The following is a 27999-nucleotide window of genomic DNA, read 5'->3' as shown; positions in this document are numbered from 1 at the left end:
CTGGGCACTCCACTCTCTGTTGTCCTTTGCACTACGTTTCATTGTTTCCTTCTAGATGGATTGTAAAAGTTAATTGGAAGCCAAACACTGTGGACTGAACCTGAGCAAGCATAGAGATGAAATAGGTGTATTGCTGTGGCCTTGAAGTTAGTGATCTGTAGACCAGACTGAGATACCAATTGAGATACAGCTAACAAAAAAGCAAAACAAAACAAATGAAACAAAACAAAAAACCAAAACCAAACTACAAATAAAATCAAACCAAGCAATAATAAGAACAAACCTAAAGAGAGAACAAAAAGATTAAGACACTTGGTCTTTTTTTTTTTTTCCTTCTCCTTTGTTTAAAAACATGAAACGAAGTAGAATTCAAATCAAGGTTGTCATTCTCGATTTAAATTTTTTTTCTTGAAACTGGAATCCATGAATATGTTAATTCTGTTTGATAGAACAGCTGAGTGACACTCAATTTGATCCAGTGGGGAAAGAGTGGCTAAAAGCAAGAACAGCATCTATTTATACAATGGAAGTAACTTCCCTCAAATACCTTTAGTTTCTCTGTTCTCCTAAGGTAAACCTGAATCTTTTATCTTCACAAGGAAAGGTACATTCATTGTAGGCACATGTGAGCTTAACATGCATTTCTGGAGAAGGATGTCACAGTGCTGGACTAAGCTGTCCCCTAAGAAGGCCCACAACTCAAGCTTCCCCCCCCCCCCCAGCTCCCACACTTGTCTCCCACAATTCTTGTGGTTCAAGGTTTCTGAGTGATTTCTAGGATGAAGTGAATATTTGGATGCTACTACATCTAAGCCCTGGAAAACAAAGAAGCTGAATTCAGGGCCTTTATTTCAAACCTGTTTCTCTCTTTCTGCCTGAGAGCGAGGGCATGGAGGGTTTGTAAAAGTTGTAGTCATCATGAGCTTTTGGGCAACTGTAGAGGACAACTTTCATAGTCTCTGGTTCTCAAAGTAGACTTGCCTAGGTTTTCCCACAGCCCCATTCCAGTCTCCCCCATTTAAAACACTGGCAGCTCTCTTTCAATCCACCACGCCGGTTCTGATTCTCCCTGTGCTTGGACACAGGTCGCACAATCATCTTCACAACCCACCACCTGGATGAAGCTGAGATGCTCAGTGACCACGTGGCTGTTCTCCAGCAGGGGAGGCTCAGATGCTGTGCTCCTCCTGCAGGCCTGAAGGAGACCTATGGCCAAGGACTCACCCTGACGCTCACCAGACAGGTAAGAAGCGAAGCTCTTTTGTTTCACAGTGGGAAGCCCCTGCCCCATCCATGTCACCCAGAACGAAGCATGTCTAACTGTGAGCCTTTTGTGCACAATATCCCAGGAGGCTGAATAAGTCGTTTCTGGCCTGAGCAGAGGGCTATCCTTTGTGAACCCTCCAGTACATTTGATCTTATAGGAAAAAACATAAGAGAGATCAGAGCGACCAGATAAGTCCCAAGAGCAGCTGTCAGGAAGCATGATGGCTGAGGTGGTCTAGAAATCATTCTTTCAGAGATACTCCCTTGTTAGCGCAGAGGCAGAGCAGTAGGGAGATGGAGCAATTGGGGTCAAGGCCCGAGAGATCAAACCTATATATCATCTGTAGGTACCATTGCTTATTTGTCAATCAGTTCAAAAGTAGGAGGGACCCTGGGGTTAGAATCCAGAAACTCACTCCCCAGGTCTTCATGACTGTCTTATCCTTCAAAGAGTCTGCCCTTGAACTCCTTTGAGCCATAATGCCTCTTTGCCTTTTATCTAGTTGAGGTGATTATATTGCTACTCAAAGAGGGCCCCCTTCTCTTTAGCTAGGAAGCCTAGTTCTCATGTTGGGACACTCATACCTATTCTCTGTAGTACAGCTGCTAGGATTTGGGTCTCCATGATTCTTCTGGGAAGGAGAGCATCTCTCTACTACAGAACCGGGAGGTGGGGGGCGGGGCTGGCTATAGGGCATTTGGAACCAATATGGGCACGTGGGTCAAAAGTAAGCTTACCAGGTTTATCACTGTAGATTTGTGTTTTATAGAATAGAAGAAAATGGGATTGGAGCATGGCTCAGCCGGTAGAGTGTTTGTCTTGCAAACATGAGGCATTAAATTAAAATTCCAGGGTGATGGCATGCCCCTGTAATCCCAGGGCTGAGAGGCCAACACAGAAGAATCCTTAGTACAGACTGGGCAGCCAGTCTAGCATAACTAATGGGCTCTAGCTTCAATAAGACTTACTTACTTTGTTTCTTTCTTTCTTCCTTTTTGGTTTTTCGAGACAGGGTTTCTCTGTGTTATCTTGTCTGTTCTGGACTTGCTTTGTAGAGCAGGCTGGCTTTGAACTCACTGCGATCCACCTGCCTCTGCCTCTGCCTCCTGAGAGACTTTCAAAGGAGACAGTTTTCCTGCGAATGACTCTGGAAGTTGTCCTCTGGCTTCACAGTGCTGTACATACGCCTATGTGTGCATACACATATATCAAAAAAAAAAGAGGAGAAAATATGTAACATATCATTGAAAATACCCCCTCCTGCTTAAATGCAGCAGTCTATCCTTGTTTTGAAAAAGAATTGTGAGATAATACATTTATGGGTATATTATTCAAGACCTCGGTGTTTGGACTGGTCTTATTTACTGCTTTCTTACCTCTTTCTTCTCCTGGTAGCCCTCTGTCCTAGAAAGGCAGGAGCCCAATGATCTGGCTCGTGTTACATCTCTGATTCAGGTCTATATCCCACAAGCATTCCTCAAAGATAGCAGCCAAAGGGAGCTGACCTACGCCATCCCCAAGGATGCAGACAAGACCTGCTTCAAGGGGCTCTGCCAGGCCCTAGATCAGAACTTACAGCACCTGCACCTGACAGGGTATGGGATCTCAGACACCACCTTGGAAGAGGTACGTGCTTATAAATCCATACGTATAGAGTCGTGGTTTATATTTCTGAGGCCAGTTCCGTATTCAGAGAAGTGTGTGAATGGGGAGAGATGGAGGCCATTGTATGTATGTATTTATGATTTATTTTCAAGCTCTGATTAGGAGAATATATCAATTACTTTTCCCGTTGATGTGATCAAATACCCATGATGACAACAACTTAGGGGAGATGGGGTTTATTTTGATTTACAGTCCTAGTAACTATATACAGTCTGTCATGGAGGGGAAGTCACGGCAGTGGGAGCTTGAGGCAGCTAGTCACATGGAGTCCACAATCAGAAAGGAGAGAGTGATGAAAGTCTTAGCTGGAGTACTCCATGATACTCAGCCTGGATCCACACCCAAGGAATAGAGCAACTTACTTTCAGGAAGGGTCTTCCCACTTCAGTAATCTGAATCAAGGCAATCACCGGTAAGTCTTCTCAGAGAATTATCTTCAAACTGATTCCAGATTCCATTCTGTTGACATCTGACATTAATTGTCACAGTCACACACAGTGGGAGCCCAGACAAGAATTTAACATACTCTGTGGGTAACTACAGAATGCGAATAGCATTCTTATATTGGAGACATGGGGTGCATTTGGTCTGGAATCTGTAGATGACCAGTCAGTCTTCAGTAGTGGAGGTGCCTGGCTCCTCTCCATTGACTTCTGTTTGGAAGCTATGGTCACACAATGGGTAAACAGACAAGTGTCAAGTCTTCTGCTTGCTCCCTCTTTTAAGCTCCCTCTTTACTTTGAGATCTGGTGTTGTCAGTTTCTGGCACTGAACTGAGAGCACCGACTAATTCTGTGCATTCCCAGTGGCCAGCCAAGACTTTGTTCATATTTTCTTTGAAGGAGAACTCTGGGCTCTTTTAAACCCAATTGAGGGTAATTCTTGTATGGGCCCCTAATATTAAGAGATACATGTAAACTTTAATTCTACTTTGTTATTAGCTATAGAAGGTGCTGCAAATTAAAAACTAACAGAAGGACAGAAAATTAAAGTTGAAATAGCTAGGAAGCATTGTGCCAGCCTCTGTAATTTATTAGTTTCAGGAATAATACTAGTGCCTAGCCATTTTTCTTATCTTTCTTTCTTTCTTTCTTTCTTTCTTTCTTCTTTGTTTTCTTCCTTTCTTCCTTTTTCCTTCCTTCCTTTTTTAAGGTTATTATTAGTAGGCATTAAAAGTCTGAACCACATACCAGAAACTTAGGATAACTATGAAACATCTAATTTTCTAGGTTAGAGTGAGCATTAGAATTAATTTAAGGGTAAAAGGCAACCCTTGGGAAATAATTCAGTGTATATATGTCTCCCTTCATTGGCAGTAGTAACGTTAGCCTCACTTCTGGGACCCATATTTAACTACGGCCAGTAAATGTAGCCCCGCATAACTACACGTTGTGGTTGGTGAGGAGGAGGAGGAACAGTGAGAAAGTGAGGGAAGAGAGGGGCAGGAGGGAGAAATCAGACTTAAATAATTTTATTATAGTGGCTTGTTATGATTATTCTTTGATTTTATTATTAACTGTTGCTGTTAATTACTTATTGTGCCTAGTTTATAAGCCAGACTTTACCTTTATCATGAATTAGGAAATAAAAGTAAAATTATAGGTCCTATACCTGTGGGTTTAAGTAATTACAGGTTGTGAGTATTCAGAAATAGCACGGTCTCAGCATTGAGTTTTGCAGACCTTTTATAGTCATTGTTCCTCTGAAAATTAATATAGCAATTTTTTATTCATAGCATTTATCTTGTGTTGGGCATGATATATTGTCTAGGAATGTGTTGTTATATATTGTAGAATATCAGTAGGTTAAATACAAATACTATACCATTTTCTATAAAGGGCTTGGGCAACTCTGGATTTTACTCTCTGTCTATATTCATCGTCCATGAATACTTACTGACAACTATTTGTCTGTAGAATTCAGGCTCCATCGTTGGTTTTGGAATGCATCCTCCATGGGCAAGGGAGGACCACTAAAGTCCCTAACTAATACCAGTCATCATATAATTTGTCTGAAGTCAATATTCATAGATGAATATAAAGCAAGACAATTTATAGAATTGTAAGGTACTGGCTTTATATTTAGAATGCATTTTAAAAAACTCCTTAGAGATTGTATTATTTCTATTTCTAAGTGACGAATCTGAGCCTTGATTGCCTACTTTCTTTACCCCACGTCATACAGGTTATAAATGATGGATCTGCATGTGGATTGAGGCTTTCTGAGAATGAATTACATGTTTTGAACATGTTTGGTCTGTGACAAGGTGGAGATCTAAGAGTGGGTTGGCCTCTAGTAGGATATATGGGTGACTCTCATTGATACCACCAGTAGTAGGGGCCATGGAGACTGAAGAGGTTACCTTCTAAACAGACAGGACTCTTAGTGATGGAGGGGAGCATCACATCCTAATGGCTATCATCCAGAAACCAAACAACAAATGGTGCCGAGGATGTGGGGGAAGGAACTTTTTATATTGCCAATAAGAAAGTAAATTAGTGCAGGCACTATAGAAATAAATGTGGATATTTGTCAATATAACTACCATGTACCACTTGTGGGTGTATACCTGAAGGACGTTAAGTCCTATATGCTATGATAATATAATACCAGAGAGATACTTATATATCTGTGTTTACTGAAGCACTATTTATAGCAGCAATATTAAGGGACTAGTGTAGGTATCCATTAAGTGATAAATGTCTTGAAAAAATCTGTGCCACATGTACATACTGTATTTTTATTCAGATGATACAATTATTCCATATGTAGGAAAATGGGGGCATCTAGAGATCATTATACTAAGTAAAACAATCTATGCTGAGAAAGAATGGTGTTTTCCTCTCTTATTAAGAATCTAGACTTCAGAAAAATAGTGGAAAAGAGGTGGGAAATTATTTAGGAGAAGAAGAGGCACCAAGAGAGTGAGAGTAGGAGAGAGTCATGCAGAATGAATTTGAAGTATGCAATGTGTTTGAGTGACAATGTTATAAATGAATATATGCTTATAAAACCTACAAACACACATACGAGAAACAGAACAGTTTTCATTGGTATTCTGAATGTGAAAAAAATAATGGTTATGACTTGGACGAACTAGTCAAAATGGTAATGCCTCCTGCCATCTGTGGGGAAGCTGTCACTTCTTTGGAGTGACAGTGGAATTTAATCACATCCCTGCTACAAAGTTCACTTGATCTCCATGGACTTTTGATAGATTAACAGTCTTCCCTATGCCAAAATAGAAGACCAGGGTCTATCTGAGCTTTCTTTTCTTCCTACTGCGTGAATCAGCTGTCCTCCCTGAATGCAGATTTACAGGCCTGTGGCTTACTGAACTACATGTGACTACACCACCAACTGTCACCACTTCTGAAGTTTGGAAAACAAGTCCAAATATTGGACAAGAAGCCTAGTATTTGAATACCTGGGACCCTGAGCCAACACATGTTGGTTTCCTTATAGACATAAAGTACTGCCACCTTTAACTGTTGCTTTATATCCTAGGTCTTTTGGACTGGGAGCAGGAGCTGTTCTTAGTCTCTATGTCTACTACATGGTTTGCTGTTTTGTGTTGTGTAGTCCTGAGAAACTGAATTCAGCTGCTGCTTACCTCAGGACAGGAGACCTTATGTATGTTGGATACAAGAGATGAGTTAGTTTTTTAGATGAACTCTTACCATTGAAATAGTACATTCACCTTAATACTCAGATACTTATATACTCTTGCACCTGTATGCCAGGATGAGTTGGCTCCCTCTCATGTAATTAGAATTCTATTTATTTAATAAAAAAGACATTAAGAATCCTTGTTAATATTTATAAGTAAGAAAAGTGAAGCTTTGGGGAATGCTTGCTTTTGATGTCTTATAAGTTTAAGTACTTTAAAACAGTGAGGCAGGTCTTCATCTTCTGGGTGGATGCTTAGCTCTGACATGCTTGGTTAACTACTGTGGTTTAAGGTCTTCATCTTCTGGGTGAGTGCTTAGCTCTGAGATGCTTGGTTAACTACTGTGGTTTATGTAATTTATCAATGCTATTGCAAGGAGAGGCCCAAGAAAGGTTGATAGGTATAATTTTCAGTGAAAGGCACTTGAATAAGATAATTCTATGCTGTCTTTTGTAGGCATGTTCTTCCTTTCATCTTTTATGTCAGACTCTCAGATCTGGTTAGGTTTTCAGTCACATGAGTGTGCAGGATCTAGGAGGGCCAGACCCATTGGCTGTATGCTCATTTTGCTTTTGTTATTCACATAAGCAGAATTTTTTTCTGGGCCATTTTCTCTTTTCATAAGTGTTATTTTCAGCACAGGTAAGGTGAATTAAAAAAAGAAATCCACCATGGTGAGCTACAGAATGCTACAGCCTGTTGAGACTAAAGCCAGTGTGGACACAGGGTCAGTCAGTGTTATACTATTATATTATTCTTGTTATTTTATTGTTGTTATTATTATTAATTATGTTCAGAGTTTTATGCTTTTGGAATCTTCTATATAGAAGTCAGAACTGAGTTCTGTGTTTTCTTTCCCCTCCTCTAGGTAGCTTTCATTAGAAAAACAAACAAACTTTTAGTAAAATAAAATATAATGAGACAAAACAAAAATTAACACATCAAAGGAGGACAAGACGAACAGAAAAAGAGTCTACAAAGAGGCACAAGAGAGAGACATATATGCAGAGATCCACTTGTTTGTCACTCAAGAATCACATAAAAATACTAAACTGGGAGTGTTCTGTGAGTTGTGCAGGTGTTGCTGTTAGAAGCAGTCCCTTGCTGTCAATTTGTGGACAGTAACCTATAAGTCTTGGCAACCGCCTGGGTTGCTTGAGAGTACTGCTTTGGCCAACAACTCAATTAGATGTAACCCAATATCAGTACTGGAAACTTCATTTGGTGACCAGAGATGTCCATTTGGGGTTCTGGATCCCCCCCCCATTATCTGGTGATTTCATTTAGATAACTTTCATATATGTAGAGATTTACAAAGCTTCCTTTGCGTTAGATTTCAATACTATCCCTCAAAACTTAATTTTAACTGTCTTTCCCTGTATGCCCTTTCTCATCTTCCTCTTCATCCCCCTCCACACTTGATCATCACGTTCCAGTGTCTGTCATCCTATTTATTCATCCTTCCATCCCTCCATTCATCCATAACTATTTTATTTACCTTTCCTAAGAAGTTCTATCTCCCCGCTACCCTAGGTCTCTTCCCCTATACTTGATCTCTGTGGTTCTATGGATTATAGGTTGGTTATCATGAACTTAACAGCTAATATACACTTATAAGTGAATAGATAGCATACTTTTCTTTCTGAGTCTGTTACCTCACTCTGGATAATTTTTTTTCTAGTTCCACCCATTTACCTGTGAATTTTCTTCCTTCTTTCCTTATTTCCTTCCTTCTTTCTTTCTTTCAACTATTGAGTAATCATCTATTGTGTAAGTGTACTGTGTTTTCTTTATTAATTCCTATATTGGGGGTCATCTAAGTTGTTTCCAATTTCTGACTGTTATTAATAGAGCAGCAATGAGCATGGCTAAGCAAGTGTCTCTGTAGTAGGATGAAGTATCCTCTGGGTATATATCCAAGAGTTGTGTAGATGTATCTTGAGGTAGATTGATTCCCATCTTCTTGAGGAACTGTAACACTCATTTCCATATTGACTGCACAAACTTTAAGTCCCGCAAACAATGGATAAGAGTTTCCCTTGCTCCACATCCTTGTCTGCATGACCATCATGTGTTTTATTAGTCTTAGCCATTCTGACTGTTGTAAGATGAAATACCAAAGTAGTTTTGGTTTGCATTTCCCTGATGGCAGATGTTGAATACTTCTTTAAGTGTTTCTTAGCCATTTGAATCCCATCTTTAGGGAATTCTCTGTTTAGACATGTATCCATTTTAAAATTGGATTATTTGTTTTCTTCATATCCATTTTTGAGTTCTTTATATATTTTGGATATTGGTCCTCTATCAAATGTATAGTCAGTAAAAAAATCTTTTCTCATTCTTTGTCCAAATGATAGTGTCCTTTGCCATGCAGAAGTTTTTTAGTTTTGTGATATCCCATTTATTATTTGTCAATCTTAATGTCTGTGATAATGGTGTGCTCTTCAGAAGGTCTGTTTCTGTTCAATACATTCAAGGCTATTTCCTACTTTCTCTTCTATTGGGTTTAGCGTATCTGGTTTCATATTGAAGTCTTTGAACTATTGGAGTTAAGTTTTGTGTAGAATAATAATATGGATCTATTTAAATTCTTTAACCCACAGCCGTGCAATTTGACTAGCACCATTTGTTGAAGATGCTGTCTTTTCCTCCCAAATGTGTGTTTCTGGCTTCTTTATATATATAAAAAAAGAAATCAGGTGTTTGTAGGTGTGTGTGGATTTATGTCTGGGACTTCAATTTAATTCCATTGTTTGACATGTCTGTTTTTGTGCAAATACCATGCTGTTTTTATCACTATACTTCTGTAGTACAATGTGAGACCAGGAATGCTGATACCTACAGCAGGTGTTTTATTAAAAGTATTGTTTTCTCTATTCTGGATTTCTCTGTTCCCATATGTGCTGCATAGTTTTATGTCAACTTGACACAAACTAGAGTTAGCTGAAATAAGGGAATCTCAATTGAGAAAATGCCTTCATAAGATCCAGTTGTAGGGGATTTTCTTAATTAATAGTCAATAGGGGAGGGCCCAGCTCATGGGTAGTCCCATCCCTGTGCTGGTGGTTCTGGGTCCTATAAGAAAGCAGACTGCACAAGCCACGAGGAGCAAGCCAGTGATCAGTACCCCTCTATGGCATCTGCATCAGTGTCTGACTCCAGGCTCTTGCCCTGTTTGAGTTCCTGTCCTGACTTCCCTCTATGATAGCCTACCATGTATAAGTGTAAGCTATATTATCCTCCTCCTCCCCAACGTATCTTGGTCATGGCATTTCATTACAGCAATAGAACCCTTAACTAAGACACCACATGAAGCTGAAAATTGTCCTTTAACAATCTGTAAAGAATTGTGCTCCAAATTTGATATTGTGGATGGCATTAAATATGTAGCTTTATTGTTTTGGTAGCATGGGTTTTTTTTTTTTACTATATTTATCTTACTAATCCATGAGCTGAGGAGATCTTTCCATCTTTGGATGTCTTATTCAATGTCTTAAAGTTTTTATAATATAAGTCTTTCACTTGCTTGGTTAGAGTTGCTCCAAGATATTTTATATTATTTGATGTTATCCTGAAAGACGTTTTTCGCTTTTCATTCTGTTTGTCCTTTGATGTAGGAGGGCTACTGATTTTTTTGAGTTAACTTTGTATCCAGCTACTTTGCTGAAAGTGTGTCTCAACTGTAGGAGTTTCCTGGTGCAGTTTTTAGGGTCACTTATGTATATACTATTATGTCACCTGCAAATAAAGATACTTTGACTTTTTCATTTATAATTTGTATCTCTCCATGTCTTTTAGTTTTCTTATTGCTCTAGCTAAGACTTCAAATATTATATTGCATAGGTATGGAGAGAATGGACAAACTAGTCTTATTCCTGATTTTAGTGAAACTGTTTCTGGTTTCTCTCCATTTAAGTTGAAGTTGGCTATGGACTTGCAATAAACTGCCTTAGTTATGTTTAGGTATGTCCCTTGTATCCCTAATATTTCCAGAAGTTTTATCATGAAGGGCTTCAGATTTGTCAAAGGTGCTTTCTGCAGCTAATGAGGTGATCAGGTGGTTTTATCTTTCAAATTGTTTATATGATTACATTTATCAGTTTATGTATGCTGAATCATCCCTGCATCACTGGGATGAAGCCTACTTGATCATATGAATGATAATTTTCATGTGCTTTTGCAAATACTTTGAAAGTATTTTATTGAGAAAAAGTTCATCTATGTTCATATGGGAAATTGGTCTGTAATTCTCTTTCTTTGTTGGGTCTTTATGTAGTTTAGGTACCAAAGTTACTATGACCTTGTAAAATGAATTGGGCAATGTTCCTTTTGTTTCTATTTTGTGAAATAATATGAGGAGTGTTGACATGGATTCTTCTTTGAAATTCTGGCCCTGGTATTTCTTTCTTTCTTTCTTTCTTTCTTTCTTTCTTTCTTTCTTTCTTTCTTTCATTCTTATCTTTTTTGTAGACTTTTAATTATTACATTTATTTCTTCTTTTAATATATTTTATTAATTTATTCATATTACATCTAAATTGTTATCCCATCCTTTGTATCCTCCCATTCCTCCCTCCCTCCCATTTTCCCCTTACTCCCCTCCCCTATGACTGTGACTGAGGGGGACCTCCTCCCCCTGTATATGCTTGTAGGGTATCAAGTCCCTTCTTGGTATATTACTTTTATTTCGCTAGAGGTCCTAGGCCTGTTTGAATTGCTTATCCACTCTTGGTTTAACTTTGGAAAGTGGTATGTATTGAGAAAATTGTTCATTTCTTTTAGAGTTTTGAAATTGATGGAATAAAGAATTATTGTTATTATTTTTTAAATGTATATTTTATTTATTTTAATTTCTTTACATTACATCCCTTCCCTCTTATCCTCCCACTCCCACTTTCCCTCCTTCTTCTGCTTATTACCTTCCCCTAGACCTCTGATGGGCCCCATCTTACCCCATCTGTCTGGCAGCAGCTTGTTAGATCTCACCAGGATAGCCTGCATCCCCTTCCTTTGTGTGCTGGATAGACTGTCTTGCCAAAGGGCAGTGACCAAGTAGTGGGCACCAGAATGCATTCAGCAGCAGTCCCACCTCAGTCCTCCATGTGCAGAATCGGCATTCCATTGGTTACAACTGAACCGGGGGTCTTGGTTCTCTGCTTGCATTGTCCTTGGATGGTGTGTCAGTTTGTGCAGGATCCCTGTATCCAAATCCTCAGGCCTTGATGGTCTCCCTGTGGACCTCCTGCTCCTTCTTGGACCTTGCATCTGCGCACTCTTCCATACAATTCTCAGTGCTCCCCTCAAAGTCTAGCTTCACGTCCCAGTATCTGTCCTGATCCCTCACTGGGAGGAGTCTCTCAGAGGACATCTATGTTGGGCGAATATCCACTTAGAAGTGAATATATACCATGCATGTCTTTCTGGGTCTGGGTTACCTCTCTTAGGATGATCATTTCTAGTTCCATCCACTTGCCTTGCAAATTTCAAGATTTCATTGTTTTTAATAGCTGAATAGTATGTATTCCATTGTGCAAATGTACTACAGTTTCTTTATCCATTCTTTGGTTGAGGGATATCTAGGCTGTTTCCAGATTCTGGCCATTACAAATAAAGCTGATGCGAACATAGGTGAGCAAACGTCCTTGTTGTATGGTGGAGCATCTCTCACGTATTCCCAGGAGTGGTATAGCTGGGTCTTGAGGTAGAACAGTTCCTAATTTTATGAGAAATCACCAGATTGATTTCCAAAGTGGTTGTAAAAGTTTGTACTTCCACCAGCAAAGGAGGAGTGTGCCTCTTTCCCCACATCCTCATCAGCACATGCTGTCACTTGAGTTTTGGGATCTTAGCCATTCTGAGAGGTGTAAGATGGAATTTCAGAGTAGTTTTGATTTGCATTTCCCTGATGACCAGGGATTTTGAAAAGCTGAAAAGCTTCTGCAGGACAAAGGACACTATCAACAGAACAAAGTGACAGGTTGGGAACAAATCTTCCCCAATCCTACATCTGACAAAGGTCTAATATCCAAAATATATAAAGAACTCAAGATTCTAAACACCACCAAAGCAAATCACTCAATTAAAAAATGGGGTACAGAGTAAACAGACAATTCTTAACAGGGGAATACCAAATAGCTGAGAAACACTTAAATAAACACTTATTTTTTTTTTTTAGAAGTATGCCCTTAGGATGATTTTCTGAATTCATGTGTGTCTGAATATCTGTTGCTGTGTCCACTTTTCATCTTTAATTTTGTAATGTGTATCTTCTCCCTCCACTTTTCATTTTTCTATAGATTTGTCAATTTTTATTTTTTCAGGGAGCCAAAACTTTGCTTCATTGATTTCTTTGAAAATTTTGTTCCCTATTTTACTGATTTGGGCCTGAGTTCAAATATTTCTTGCTGACTCTTTCTTTTGAGTGTGATTTCTTCTTTTTGACTTAAGAATTTTCAGATGTGCTATTAAGTTACTTGTATGAGATCTCCAATTACTTTTCTTAAAGTAGGCATTTAGTGCTATGAACTTGCCTTTTGGAACAACCTTAATTGTGTTCCATATGTTTGGGTGTATTGTGCACTCAGTTTTATTTACTTATAGAAGGTCTTTAATTTTTAATTTTTTTCTTGACCCATTTTTATTTAGTTTTGAGTTGTTCGGTCTCTGTGAGTTTATTAGCTTTCTGTTGTTTCTGTTGTTGTTGATATTCAGCTTTAATCCATGGTGGTCAGATTGCATGCAGGATTGTATTTCAATTGTCTTCTGCTCTTAAATATCTCTATTCATATTTAGCAATAACTTTTATTTTCTCCAATATTGCTATTTGTTCTTTACCTATATGTTCTTCTGTGCTTTTGAAAATTTCTCAATCCTCTTTTGACCTGTTTTCTTAAAAATATGTATTTGTTTACATACAGTAACATCTATGTTATCAGTTTATTGATTGCATAGAGTGCATTGGATCCACCACTTTCAAAATATAAGGCTCGTTTATCCCTAGTACCTTTTTAAAGGAATAATATACCCGAGTGAATCACATTTGCACATTATTTTATCTTTGTCCAGATTAATCTCCCCACTCTAGTCATCTTAACAATAGCTACAATAAGTAATGTAACAATTGCTCAGTTGCTCTGGTGACGTTGCATGCGTTTCTTCAACTGCATGTAGTGATTTTCTCCTTCCAGATTATGTACGTGCTTTCCACATAATAGTCCTTAAATAAATATTGATCTGTTAAATCGAAAGTATTTCTTTTTGCCTGTCTCATACAGGCACATGTATTTTTTTTTAAATATTACTTTTTCTTAAGGGAAAGCATAGACAAGATTAAAAATACATAAAGTGCATATGAGACTGAATGAAACACAGTATAACAGTCTTTCTTTGGATTGGTTTGAGAAAGCTACCTTAATTTGCAAAAAGAGTAAGTGCCTTTAACGAATTTTCTTTTGTTTGGTGTAGTCTGTCAATGTCTCTTTACAGGAGCATTGACTGCCTTCTACTGTGACTATCGACCCCTACTTGGACAGCTCCTTTGCGTGCTCTCTCTTTGTTTACCTGCATTTTGCCTGATCACTTTCTTGGAGTTGAGAAAACTTGCTAGTCAGAGTTTTTCTGACTCTGTGTGGCTGGAGAGTAGATTTCGCTTTAAAATACTTTAAAAAATAAATATGGTCTCTATATTCATACGTCATAAAGTTGTTATTTGAAATTGGATTGTCGCTTAGTTCCATTAATAAACAATTGGCTCATGAGGTAAAGGCACTTGATTTCAAGCCAGGACCCACATGGTAGAAAGATCTGACTCCAGGAAGTGATCCTCTGATCTCTTAACACACTGATACATGATAACATGTATCATATGCATACATGTGCATGCACAAACACACTAGACTTAGTAAACAAAATAGATGTATACAAAACAGTCATTTTCAACTCTAGTGCTTGAAAATAAGAAAGATGCTGGCAAAGAAGAGGTTAACTTATAAAGGATTGAGAACCAAGGATAGCTGGAGAGCTCAGCTGTACAGATAAGACTTATTTGCAGTGACTCTGAAGCCCAGTCACAGTTTCTTGTGTGATCCAAAATTGGTTAATTTTACCTATATGCTTTCTTTTGTTGCATTTGTGTGATTTTATTTTTGCTCTTTTGAGACAGGGACTCACAGGCTAGTCCATCATGGACCTTATGATGTAGCTCAGGCTGGCCTTTTTGTTCATTTGAATATAATAATATTGTAGAAAAATAAGTTGAGTGACTTCTTCCAGCCTGTCAAGTTATGGGGAATGTGTGTCTTTTGCCCCTCTGCCAATATGGGTTTGAACCCCTGTGGTGTATGACTGACTCGTCAACCTTACACGAGGCAGCATACTAAGGCAGTCTGAACATGTGATAAAAATCAAGTCCAGAGTAGAATTTGATCTGTTTTTATTTTTTTCCCTTTTCCTTTTTGGAAGTCATTTTCTAAGAATAAATAATTACTGTCTAATTTAACCACTGTAAATAGATATGGGTCTCAGTTTGGAAGAACAAAGATGCATTCCAGAAGGCTGTAGATATGGTTCAGTGAATCAGAGCATTTGCTCTCTAAGCATGAGAACCCAAGTTTGAATACCTAGCACCCATGTAAAAAAGCTGTTCATGCCTGTAAGTGCCTCTGACACCAGCTTTGGTGACAGAGGCTGGCAAGTCACAAGAGCTTCCTGGACAGCCAGCACAGACAAATCACAAGGCTCTGGTTTAATAGGGACACTCTTTCAAGCCATAACATGGCAAGTGACAGATGGATAAACCTGAAGTCCTGCTTTGGGCTCTGCTTGCACATGCATGGGCATGCTCACTGTACTCTCAGGAACATGTACAAAGCATACCCTCTGACAGTAACAATAATAAAGGTGAAGATGCAGTGCAGGCTTATGAGCTGCAGTCCATTGCATGCCCCATCAGTCATCGTCAGCAAGAATTACCATTTCCTTCAAGTCCAAGACCTCAGGACTTCTGAATGCTGCAGAGTAGTCATGTGGCACCGTGACCTTAATATGGGTTGTCCTACCTCTTTGTGAGTAGATGAGGCTATTCTACTTGGGTGGTTGTACAGAATATGCTAGGCATGATGCTATGTTGCCTTGCTCCTTACTGCTTGATGGAGCTGATCTGGTCAATGCTGGTGAGGAGAAATTGGTCACTCGGGAGAAGAGCAGCATTTTGTAGTGAAAACCTGTTTTCCTTCTTTATTTTTTTGAGGACATACTTTTGGACTCTCTGATTTCTATTTTCCCCTACTACCATTTTTGGCACCTTCCAAAGTTCCTTGTCTGAATCAACTGTTATTAGAGAGCTTGCCCTGGGTTATTTTCATGATACTGTCACTTGTACATGCTTAAAGGATAACCATCTCTTTGATGAATTCTCTGTCTTGATCAGTGTGACTCATGGATTCTACCATTCATTCTTTTCTATTTACTCATTTCCGCAACTCCTTGCTTTGATGTTTAAACCTTACCAGTCTTGGCAATGACATATTCTTCAAGTTGGGTTTTGTGTCTTCTAAGAGTCCTTCTTTGAACAAATTTTACTATCTGCCAAGGGGAGCCGCCCTCCATCACAGTATGGGGGCTTAGCTGGGCTGATTTTTCAAAAAGTCCTGGCTGTTGTATCTACTGGTAGAGAGGAAGTTGGTGGCCTTAGGTTCTGTTTTGGACAAAGCACAACATCTTATTTTTTTCTTCTCTTTGTACCTAAATATTGACATTGAAGAGATTAATTCTACTTAATAAGCATTCACTTACATTTCCTATGTGATTGTTTGTTCCTGTCCTGTCTGACTGATAGTGAGAAACTTGATTCTTGTCTTTGATGTTTTTTGATTCCGTCTGACCTCTGGGTCACCTTTACAGTGCCCTTTTGGGAGATTCTGTCCCACTCAAACTCCAATTTATTCTGTCCCCAACATTAACATGGTCTCTCTATCAGTAGAAGAAAAAAAAAGGAAGGTAGAGAAGAGAGGTTTTAGATTTTGAGAATGTGTTCTCTTTCCTTCTTTTTTCTCTCTCCCTCCATCCCCCCTCCCTCCCTTATTTCCTACTCACTTGTTTATTTTCATCAGAAAACAACATACTTACTACTCTGAGGTGGCTTCAGGTTTATACTTAAGTCTTCTAAATTTAAAACACTCTTAAAGTCAAGCACTTCTGGCTGCTGGCTGTGTTATAAACATTGCAGTTTCAGTCCATCAGATTGGAGCCCTGGAGCCATACTTGACATTTTCTGTTTATAGAGACCCATTTTGGGGTGTGAGAGACCATTAGTCTGACCTAGAGTTAACGCTTTTATATGGTATCTAACTTATCACACCCACCCTCTCCTGGGCAGATGAACAGAGAAAGGCACTGCATTCCCCACCATCGGGAGTTTGAGATGTAATTTTCTGAACGATGGCACCTTTTACTCAGCCCTCTGCCTTTCACTATCTTCAAAGTATCTGAGGATATAGCCTGTCAGTGTTCTCACTTCAAAGATGTTCTGATGGTGTGATAGGATCAACAATGGGTCTCACCAAATGTCCATGTTCTAATTTCTGGACTCTGTAAATGCCATCTGTGTGGAACTTGTGATGAGGAGAAGCACTTATATTTTCTGGGTGCACCTGAAGCAGTAGGACTGTATTAGAGAGTTACAGAATGATCAGATGAGAGACTTTGACACCATGATACAGCAGCCAGCAGGCAGCACATGGAGCTGCAGTCCAAAGCACAGAGGCTAGAGACTACGTTCTTCCTGGATTGTGGGGCAGGAAGTCCCCTTTTATATCATGACTTGCAAAATCATGAGGATGCGCTGTCCTAGGTTTCCAAGCCTGTGGTTATTATGACATGGCAGTCATTCCAGAGCTGTGGTGCCCCTGTGTGAAGACAGAGTGGTGTCGGGTGCAACTTACTGTGTGGTACAATAGAGGCACTTTAGCCAGAGTCCAGCATTTGGGGAAAATGCATATTAAACTCTTGTGTATTATTTATCTGAGTTCCTTACACGGTGCCATCTTTTACTTGTAAAAAGAAAAACAAGAAGAAGAAGGTGATGATGATGAAGAAGAAGAAGAAGGAAGAAGAAGAAGAAGAAGAAGAAGAAGAAGAAGAAGAAGAAGGAAGAATAAAAATTATATCACTTAGTAGAAAAAGGAAAAAGAATACAGACATGGTGCATTTTATTTAAAGCTTGGCAATTCCATCTTTTCCAGTGTCATCGCTCAGCCCAACCCTGTTGTCATTAGCAGTCACGTCAGCCTCATCAGTTTCTCCAGCATCTGCCAAAGGCAGAGTGTGATGACCATATCTGGGGTATAGTCCATCACACTGACATTCTGAGAGTGGAATGCGCCTGGGGTTGGACACTATTTGCCAGTACCCTTTAAACAGAGAGTGCAGCAGATGAACCACTGCCCTCCAGCCCAAGGGATTGATAGCCCCATCAGTGCACTGATGACATTGGGCCACAGTAGCCGGCTTACACCCTGAAGCTTCTCTTAATTAAGGAGATGTAAGTCCCCAAATAAAGAATCTCTGAACTGTTGAATTTATTTTCCTCAAAAAGTAAAAGTAAATAAAGGACAAAAAAAAAAAAACTCTAGGCATTGCATTTAAAGCTATAGTTTTTTTGTTTTTTTGTTTTTGCTAGTTAGTATCTTTGAAGTTTAACCTCACCATTGCATATTTCACAATCCATTCAGTTTGTTTAAATTTTTAAAGAGGGACCAGTGTGATCAGTTGTGAAGATTTGTTTACTTGAGGTACCTGATATAATCTCAGTGAGAAGCAAAATACTAGACAAGGTTGGAGACGATTATCCAACCTGTTTGTGTAAAGATGGAAAGGTGCGGGCAGTGTTTGGTCCATTTACACTGTCCTCTGGCCATTTTTCATCTACCAGTGATAGAAACAGACATCAAAAGGAGGAGATGAGGTACATGATTGTAATACTATTCCAGGCAAAGGGCACAAGTACAAGATGCTTCTTAGACAAGAAAATGTACCTGGGATGTTTGATGCTCAGCTCCATCAGAGGACCCCCCTCTGCAGAGGTTCATGCCTCCTTTGTATCCATCTTGTAGGGGTGTCTGTAGCAGAAGGCCTTCCATGATATTACCTATAATGAGAATTTTTTCATTAGTTTGCCTCTCTTCATAAACGGAGAGATGAAGCAATATTGATTATCTTTGGTAGAAAATCTATGTCAAATGATAAGGAATACTTTGAACTGGAAATGGGGACTTAGAGTGCCAGAGCCCAGTGGAATGTTGAAAACCTTTTCATATACTTTGTTTTGTTAAAGCTTGACCTTTTCTGTCCTGTTCTGGGTGTTTGGGTTTCACAAGATTGCTCCAAAAGGGAGGCTTGCAACAGCGGACTGATTGTTTCCATTTAGCACGGGGCTTACAGACCCAAACTGCAAAGGCAAATCCACGCCAGAAACCTAGACATTTGCCTACAGCATTCAGTTTCAAGTTGTTTTAGGAAAACCAATCCTTCTGTTCTGTTCCTTGGGATCTTTTGACATTTTAGTCCCCGAAATCCCTGGTCAGTGTGCCTGCACTTAAGGAGAGTCAACAATAGATGGCGCTCCTCACATCCTTCTGATCATGCATTTGCTGTGAGCTGGAGAAACACTCTGAACACAGCACCCAGAAACAGGCTGTGTGATAATTGTTCTGGTGCCATACCTAACTGCCATGCGAGATTCCTGAGGGAAAACCCATTTCTTTCCTCTGCTTCTTTCTCCAGTATGTGTGAACAACACGCATGCATACATAGCATTCACAGACTTAAACACACACACACACACACACACACACACACACACACACACACACCCATCCGTGTAGGGTTTTGGGTTTTCTTTTTCTTTTGTGGCAACGAGAGATGGGAAGTTTAAAAAGGAGGCATGAAGAGTGTTGTAAAATGCACCTGTTTTTAATAAAAGTACATGTTATATTATAGTTACATGGGACCAACCATCAAATAAAATTTTCTTTTAGATTAAAAGAAGATCTCACTCAATGATCAAGTCTCAGCTCCCACTCTTGCTTCTAATGTCATTCTGTGTGGATGTGATGAGTGAATAATTCTTGTGCCAATCCTCCAAGCCTTCATCTACAGTTGATTTGAGAATTACATGATGAAGCGTGTCATGTGCAGGTGTCCTCTGGCAAGTCAGGATGAGACATCGTGAGCTTGTCACATGTCAGGCACGGTTCCCATCAGTCTCTCTTACAAATGCACTTATTGCTTTCAGTGGTTCTATAACATGTGCCTTATTAGTACTACTTAGCTCACCAAAAAAAGCCAAGTCACAGAGTGATTCATGGCTGGCATATATGCAACGGCGTTATTCTAAATTATTGTCAACACTATTTCTGTTTGTAGCTGGGTGAGTGTGGTGGTTTTTCCTAAAGATCTTGCTGGGAATCCAAAGAGGTGTGATCTTTCAAATGAAGGAACTACCTAAGATCTGACAAAACCTCCTGACCTTGACCAGTGCTGAGGACGCAGCTTTTACTCAGCAGGAGTCTGTCCGAACTAATTAACCACATGAGGAGAGAGTATATACCTCTCCCTGTGGGCTCGCTCGCTTGCTCGCTCACTGATTCTGTCTCTGGGGCCCGCTCTCTGTGTCTTCCCCTGTGGAAAGAGTCAGGCCAGGAGTGCTTCAACAAATTCATGGCACTTTGTTTATTTAAGGGAATCAGACTCATGCTGCTGTTTATAGATGTCAGAAGTTCAAGAAGAGAGTGATCTAGGTGTTGGACAGGCAGTGAGACTAAGATCCCAGAAGTGGGGCCAGGGCTAGGGCCAGGGCCAGGGATTGTGTCTCTGTGGATGTTTTTGCAGTAGACATGTGTTGCAACAACAGGGATGGGAGCTTGTGTACAGACTTCACCAAGGCTACAGTGAGAGGGAACTGTGCCCTCTGAATTTTGGCTATGGACATAGTGACAGCACAGATGCTGCATGCATCCAGGGTCTGCATGGAGCCTCTTCAGCCAGTGTCTACCAAAGCTGTCCTGATGTGGTCATCACTAGTTTTACAGATGAGGCATTTTCATAGCCTGGGTGCTGAGCTCTGTGCCCATGGCCACAAGGTTGACTAGCAACGTCAGAGTCCGTGCCCTCTCCCACAGAGCTGTGTTGCTGCACGGCTGAATATCTTTGACTTGTGTGGTGGGGCTAAAGAACCCCTCTCAGATGACTGCTTCTTGATGTACATTGGAGATCCTTAGTTCAGCTCTTCCTAAGTGCCCTTCAGATGCAGCCGAAGACTTCATTGTCCCTAGCCTATCACAGAACCTGTTGTCTTGATTCATACTCTTTTCCCTTCATTGTATTTTTGTTTATTTGAGACTCATATCGGGGTTTAAACACTAGAGCTTAGTCTTCTTCCAGCTCTAGCTCAGTAGTAGCACCAATAAGTCACAACGTAACATGGTGTTTCAGAACCCCCACATTCAGTGGGTGGTTTTTATAGATGGGTTTGAAACCACCATAAATAGACCACGTTATGTAAATGTGTGACTCCTGAGTTTATTTGAGATTTCTAAGATACTGCAGAGTGAGTTACAAACTCAAGTTGACTTGAGCAAAGCTGTTATTTCCTGTTCTTTTCCCATCTAGTAGGCTTGTGGGGTTGACCAGCCTTGCTCACATGAATACCTGCTTCAGGTTCATGGTCTCACTTCAGTTAGGTCTGTATCCTACTGGAGGCCTACCAATTATATTATAGAGTCCTATAATATAATTTGAGTTACACTAATTAAATAAATGACCAATGAAACATAGGGTGTGTTTGGTGTGTGTTGTTATGACCTAAATGGGTGGTTGCAGCAAAAGAATTGCAAATAAATATACTTTGTGAAGAAATGTAAAATATATGCATCTTCTTTATTTTAATTTTCAAAAGGTGTTTTTGATGCTATTGCAAGATACCAAGAAAAGGTCTCATATCACTCCAGAAACTGAATTAGAACCTCAGAATGAGAGAGCTGCTGGACCCTCTTCTCGCCACTGTAAGTAGCACAACCTTTCATAATTCTGTTCAAGAAAAAAGGTTACCAACCTCATTTAATGTCTGTTTTTAAAAGGTAGAACAGTAAGATCCTCAGGCTAGGGGCTTTGAGAAGATTTACGTCAGAGTTGGAGAGTGTAGACTTATAACCTGGCTTGCAGAGGGACAAGCTTTTCTTTCTGAAAAACATGACTTACTTATCAGAAATTTCTCAGTATATACAAATAAGATAACGAGCTGCGCATCTAGGTTTACCTTAGCCACACACAGACCAAAGCCACTTACCCATGGCAGTCCCTTGAGTTTATAAGGGGTAGCCATAGGCTACTAATAATGGCTTTATATAGCTTAAAAGAGCACCAAAGATGATACTTGTGTTCATAGGCCTGTGTCCAGGACTTGACACATAGACTTCCTTGGGCAGATATCAGCAACCGGACAAAATCCAGGCTTGGTTTCCATAGAAGGGACTATGGTTCTGGTTCAGTCCATTTCCTGTCACATGTTAACCAATGCTTTGGAGCCTGGCTCTAGAGATATAGAAGGGTAACACCTCCTCTTCAGAAACGTCAGACTTCAGAGACACAGAATTACCAGTAGAATTAAGTGTAATATGGTGGTTGAATAGTTTGTTCTTTCTGACACTGTTTGGATGTCACAAATGCCTCATTTCTTCTCATCCGCTTGGTAATGTCAGATAAAAGACACATACATTGGTTGTCAAAATTAATGTTCAGTTTGTTGCTAACTATGGCTTTAATTTGCATTTCCCTAATGATGATGTCAAACATCTAATGTTTACAACATATTATTGAGATATAATTCTTATTACCCACAGTACACCCATTTAAAACACACAATTCAATATTTTTTTTAATTCGCATGCATTCATTATGACACTCGATCTTGGACTGTTTTTATTGTTAATACTTCAAACAGAACATAATATCATGTACTTATCCCTCTGCAGGATTCCCATCCCTCTTGCCTTAAGAAACCTCAAGCATACATCTTATCTTTCCACATTAGTCTGTTGCTGACATTTTATGTGGATAAATGATACAGCTAGTCCTTGTGACCAGCTTCTATGAACACATTTTTCTTTCAGTTGCCAAGTAAAACCCCAATTGCACGTATGCACCACATTCTTCTATCCATTTATCAGTTGATGAAAACACTTGGGTTGCTTCCCTTTTTTGCCATTAGACTATGCCCCTAAAACTCGTGTTTCGTGACTGTGTGTTTTTAAGTAGACACCCCATGACTAGAAGTGCTAGATCACATGCTTACCCACTCAAGATAGACTATCATCTAAGTGTCTACACCTCACGTTTTTACCGGCAGCATGAAGCTTCCACTTTCCCTAGTCCTTATCCATAGACTGATTGCCCACTTTTGAAGAAATGACTGTTGCAATTAATTGCATTGATATTTTATTTATTCCTTGATAAATTTATGTATACGTTTATACAACATATCTTGGTCATATCCATACCACATTCTCCTTCCCACTTCCCTCTGTCCTCCCATACATCTCCATTTTCACGTCCTTTGTAATTAAGAAAAGAGTAACCCACTGAGTCCAATTAGTATTGACCTTATTCTTATGGGTATGGGGTAATGCACTGAACATCAGGAACCTAATACTGGCCATATCCCTGAAATAAATTGATTCTCCTTCCTCCATCGGCCATTACTTTCCAAAAGCTCTTTAGCTAGAAGAGGGTCTTTGGGGTCCCCTTCCCATCCATACCAGAACATTGTTTGGTTACTTTTATAACAGCAATGTCACCATTGTATCAGTGTACACATCTTTTCCTGAGAGGTCAGTGTTGCAGTATGCAAGCTCCAGTGCTGGGTAAAACCATCACCATTTTCTCCTCCTGTAACTGACGTAGCAACTTGTGGCACTGTGCTAGTCAGAAGGGAGGGGTTTCCTCATTGTATTACAGCTTGATTTCACTATGCCCTGCAAACAAAGGGGTATCTTCAGCATTAGGGTTTTATCATTTAGTTGTGGTTGACAACCAAGAATAATGGCAATAGACTGTGCTCTTTTGCATGGATTCTGGGGCCTTCCTGACAACTTTGAAGAGGGGTAACCCATATCTGTTACTGATATTGTCATTATCAGTCTAGGTCTGTTGAGACTATCATTACAGCCCAGGTCTGTTGAGAATATCATTGCTAATCCGTGCGGTATCATCCTTTAAACTCCTTTAAGAATATATTATTTTGGAGTTCTGTTCAGGAAGTTGTCTCCCGTGCTAATGAGTCCCAGGCTCTTCCCTACTTTTTCTACCACATTTAGTGTCTCTGGTTTTATGTTGAGGGCTTTAAATCTGACAAAGGTCTAATATGCAAAATATATAAAGAGCTCAAGAAATTAAACACCACCAAACCAAATAACCCAATTAAGAAATGGGGCTCAGAATTAAACAGAATTCTCAACAGAGGAATATCAAATGGCTGACAAACACTTAAAAATGCTCAATGTCCTTAGTCATCAGAGAACTGCAAATCAAAACAACTCTGAGATTCCATCAGAATGGCTAAGATAAAAAAAACTCAAGTGACATTCCTCCACACTCAACCTTACCTACTTTATGGTACTGTTGTCAAAATGACATTTTTATCTATTGTGTACTTACTAACACAGGTTTATAGCTGTATATGATTTTTGTCTTTAAAATTCTTTAGAAAATAAAAAGTAGTAAGGCAAATTGCAAATTACTGATTTTTCATCCATGTATTTTTGTCTACTATTAAAGTTTATATTTTGAGCTAGTTATGTTTTATTATCCTGACATTGGTTCACTTCAACTTCCACAACTATCCTAAGACATTTCTTGGATGGCACCTCTACTAATAAACACCTCTACTAGTAATGGATGTGCTCAGCTTTTGTTTATTTATAAACATCTAATCTGCCTTTATTTTAAAAGGCATTTATGCCAGGTATAAAAATAATTTTCCAGAAAACTTCTACTGGTTTGAATGGTTTCGTACTGCCTCTGGCATGCTTGATTTCCCTGTAGACACCCATGGTTCCCTGTAGTTATGTAACTCTGCCCTTTTGACTTTCAGAGTTCCCTGAGATGCTCAGCAGCTTATTTCTAATGTATCTCACAATGTGGAAGTTGGTTTGCCTGTTCCCTGGAACGCACTGAGCTCCTTTTACACATTATTGTTTTCTCCTATTTCAGGAAGTTTTCCTTTTTATTTATCCTTCTGTGAATCCGAAAAATCACGTGCGCACGCACACACACACACACACACACACACACACACACATATTCCTTGCATCTCTGGAGTCTAACTTCTTTTTCACCACTTCTTTCCATCTTTGTCTCTCAGAACCAATGCCTTCCATGATGGTCTTAAAGTTCATTGATGGTTTCCTGTGCTATTCAACTACACTGTGATTTTTTTTCTCCTAATTCGTTTGTTGTATTTTCTAACTCTAGAAATTCCTTCCTTCTTTCCTTCCTTCCTTCCTTCCTTCCTTCCTTCCTTCCTTCCTTCCTTCTTTCCTTCCTTCCTTCCTTCCTTCCTTCCTTCCTTCCTTCCTTCCTTCTTTCTTCTCCTTTCCTCCCTTCCTCCCTCCCGCCTCCTTGTATCCTTCCCTCCTTTTCCTCTCTCTTCTTTCTTTCCTCCCTCCCATCTCCCCAACTCTTTCTGAAACAGAGTAGTCAGAGTTTGCTTGTGTGATACAGATACTAATTTCATTTTCTCAAGTTGCTATACAATTATTTAAACCTTCATGTCTTAACCTGATCACCCTGACCAGAAGTGACTATTTCTTCTGTAAAGTGAGCAGGAAAATCTTCTTATACACCGATTGAGGACTTCCATTATACCCGCATATTAAATCATAGCCACCTTATTCAACTTCTCAGCCAAACCCAGGAGAAGGCGGCATTAGGAAGGGTCTGAGTATCTGTGGGTCATTTTAGCTTTTGGTCATTACAACATGCTGAACTAAATTCTCTCACTTGAGCCCTTTATGTTTACCAGTCATGTGAATTTCTTGTTTAATAGTGCTGCTCCTTTAGCTTTACCTGTGGACTTTATATATTTTAAGTTTAGTTTTACTGGTATGACGGCACACATTTTTAAGCAATGGATTAAGTGCTACCCAGATGAAGCTAGACAATGCCAGCTACTCTACAGATTCCTCAGGTTCCCCTTAAGCCAGATGCCTCCCCAGAGGATGCTCTCATCACCTTAGGATAAATGCACTTAAAAAACCCAACCCAAAAACTTTTCATATAAGCAATGGAGTAGTCAGATTAAAAAAAAATGTTTTTCTGAGAGCCGTATGATTACATATGCAATTTGACATAATTACCATATGACTTATTGTTCCTATATTTTTTTCATAAAATTGATATAGCTGTTGAAAGCTTTAAGTTTTTGGTAGTTTGCTAAAGGTTTAAATCTTGAGGATTTATTTCTTTTAAGATATGTTAATTACTTTCATAGGTAGCAGTTATTTAAAGAAATATGACAGGAGACCATTACAAACACTTTTTTTCAGAAAATCACCCAATACAAATGCAGCCACCCTCACTCCCCTATATATGTTTCATTGTAATAACATATCCATTTATAAATGGTAATTACACATTCCTAACCTTGGGAATATTATGGAAAATCTGTGTAAATGTATTAGAAACAAAATGTGTGATAAGAACTAATACCACACGAAGTGTGAAAACATGGTGTTTGAATTTAAAAACACAGTGTGCAGGAAACAAAAACATTTCTATTTTTAGTATTAATGTGTTATGGAAACACAGTTTCATTATTCAGATTACAAAGTTTTGGGCTGGAATATAATTTAAAACTCGATCTAAGTCTTTCATTGCTAATTAAAAGACACAGTAAATAACATTTGGCTTGAGATCACCTACATTTGCCAGCATTTTTTATAATCAATAAAATTCTCACATAAAACTCAGATTGCATCAAATTTATGTTCGTCAGTGAGTACACTTTTAGAAGGATGTTTAGTCAGGATGCTAGAGATACTGTTGTTACAATCCTCTGAATATGCTGGTTTAGTAAACCTCCTTTCCCTTGGTAAGATCTAGACCAGACGAGCTTAATTCCTAGGATAACCATTATGCAAGGGCCTTCTCTTCTATGACCAGGCAGGTGGATGGCTTCTGTTGACTGCTGCTTCAGTCTACAGCTGTCTGTGTGAAGCCTTTCCTTCTGCACAAGCTGTATATCTTCCAAGGGCCAGCTCTCAAGCAACTCACTGCTCAGAAAGATTGATGAAGGCAACAAAATAAAATATAAAATATACCTTTCTAAATCATAGGGACCCAGCAGCTCTACAGAAATGAGTTTTGAAGACTGATGCCAGGTTGTCTGGAACTACACAGTGTTACTGGGTCTACATAGTGGAGGTAGACATCACTTCTTAATGGCAAAAGAATTTATCATGTTTTGTTTTTTTTTTTTCACCTGAATGAATGATTGGATTCTGGTGTCCTTCCAGGTATATGTTCTTTCTCATTTGATCCTTACTGCTAATTTGCAAACAAACTTAAATTGAGAGTGCTTATGTGACTTGCACAAAACCTCACTGCTTCTAACACATACTTTTTTTTTTCAGTCATAGTATCTGTCAAGAGGTCTCTTTGGATCATTTCACTCTCTTTGAAATAGCTTTCCCTAGGATTAGTAAACTGAGTTTTCTTATGATACTGCACACACACAATGCTTATAACCAAATCATTATATAATACATATGTCAATAATATATAATACATTATGAAAATATATGTATGCATGTATATACTAATTTGTTGAAGTTATTTTTATAAAGCTGTGGTTGTTTTTCTTAGCTTATTTCTTAACAACATTATCATAGAAACAATTGAGATTCTTTTATATTTCCTTAAAATTAAACTTCACAACACAATCTTGAGCAGTTTGTATCTATTCTTGATCCTCTATTGTATTTTGTTTTACTCCCAGCAAACCTCCCAGTGATGCTTGCACTTTGTAGCTTTCCTCAGCTCCAGCTCCTTCCTCCTGATCTTCCTTGGACCTCTTTACCTGTGGTGAATTCCCTACTTCTTCTCCTAACTGCTCCTCCTCTGGTTGGCAGGAAGTCTAGCCCTATTCTCTCCCCTGCTCATCAATTGGCTGTCAGCTGCTTTATTGATATAACAGGGAAACAATTTGGGAGCAAAATTTATACAACATTTAGACAGGAATTCAGAATTTAAACTACACAATAACCTTATGTCTACATTTCCCCTTTTAGTCTAATAAAAGGCTCCTTTTCTTTTTTTCCAAGATATATATTATTTTATTAATTTGT

At 39.0% G+C, this 27999-nt stretch overlaps 1 protein-coding gene across 1 annotated transcript in view; it reads left to right on the top strand.

Annotated features, from left to right (window-relative positions):
* Positions 1-27999, top strand: part of ABCA13 (ATP binding cassette subfamily A member 13) — a 418312-nt gene that overhangs the window by 220284 nt on the left and 170029 nt on the right. The window contains exons 40-42 of the mRNA XM_084798070.1: positions 1086-1243; positions 2663-2893; positions 21555-21660. Coding sequence (XP_084654196.1) covers positions 1086-1243; positions 2663-2893; positions 21555-21660 — 495 coding nt within the window. The remainder of the gene's footprint in view (positions 1-1085; positions 1244-2662; positions 2894-21554; positions 21661-27999) is intronic.

This window comes from Acomys minous, assembly GCF_964271855.1.
Source record: "Acomys minous genome assembly, chromosome: 10".
NCBI lineage: Eukaryota > Metazoa > Chordata > Mammalia > Rodentia > Muridae > Acomys > Acomys minous.
The sequence above is the reverse complement of the archived record's forward strand: the minus strand, read 5'-3'. Positions and strand labels throughout refer to the sequence as shown.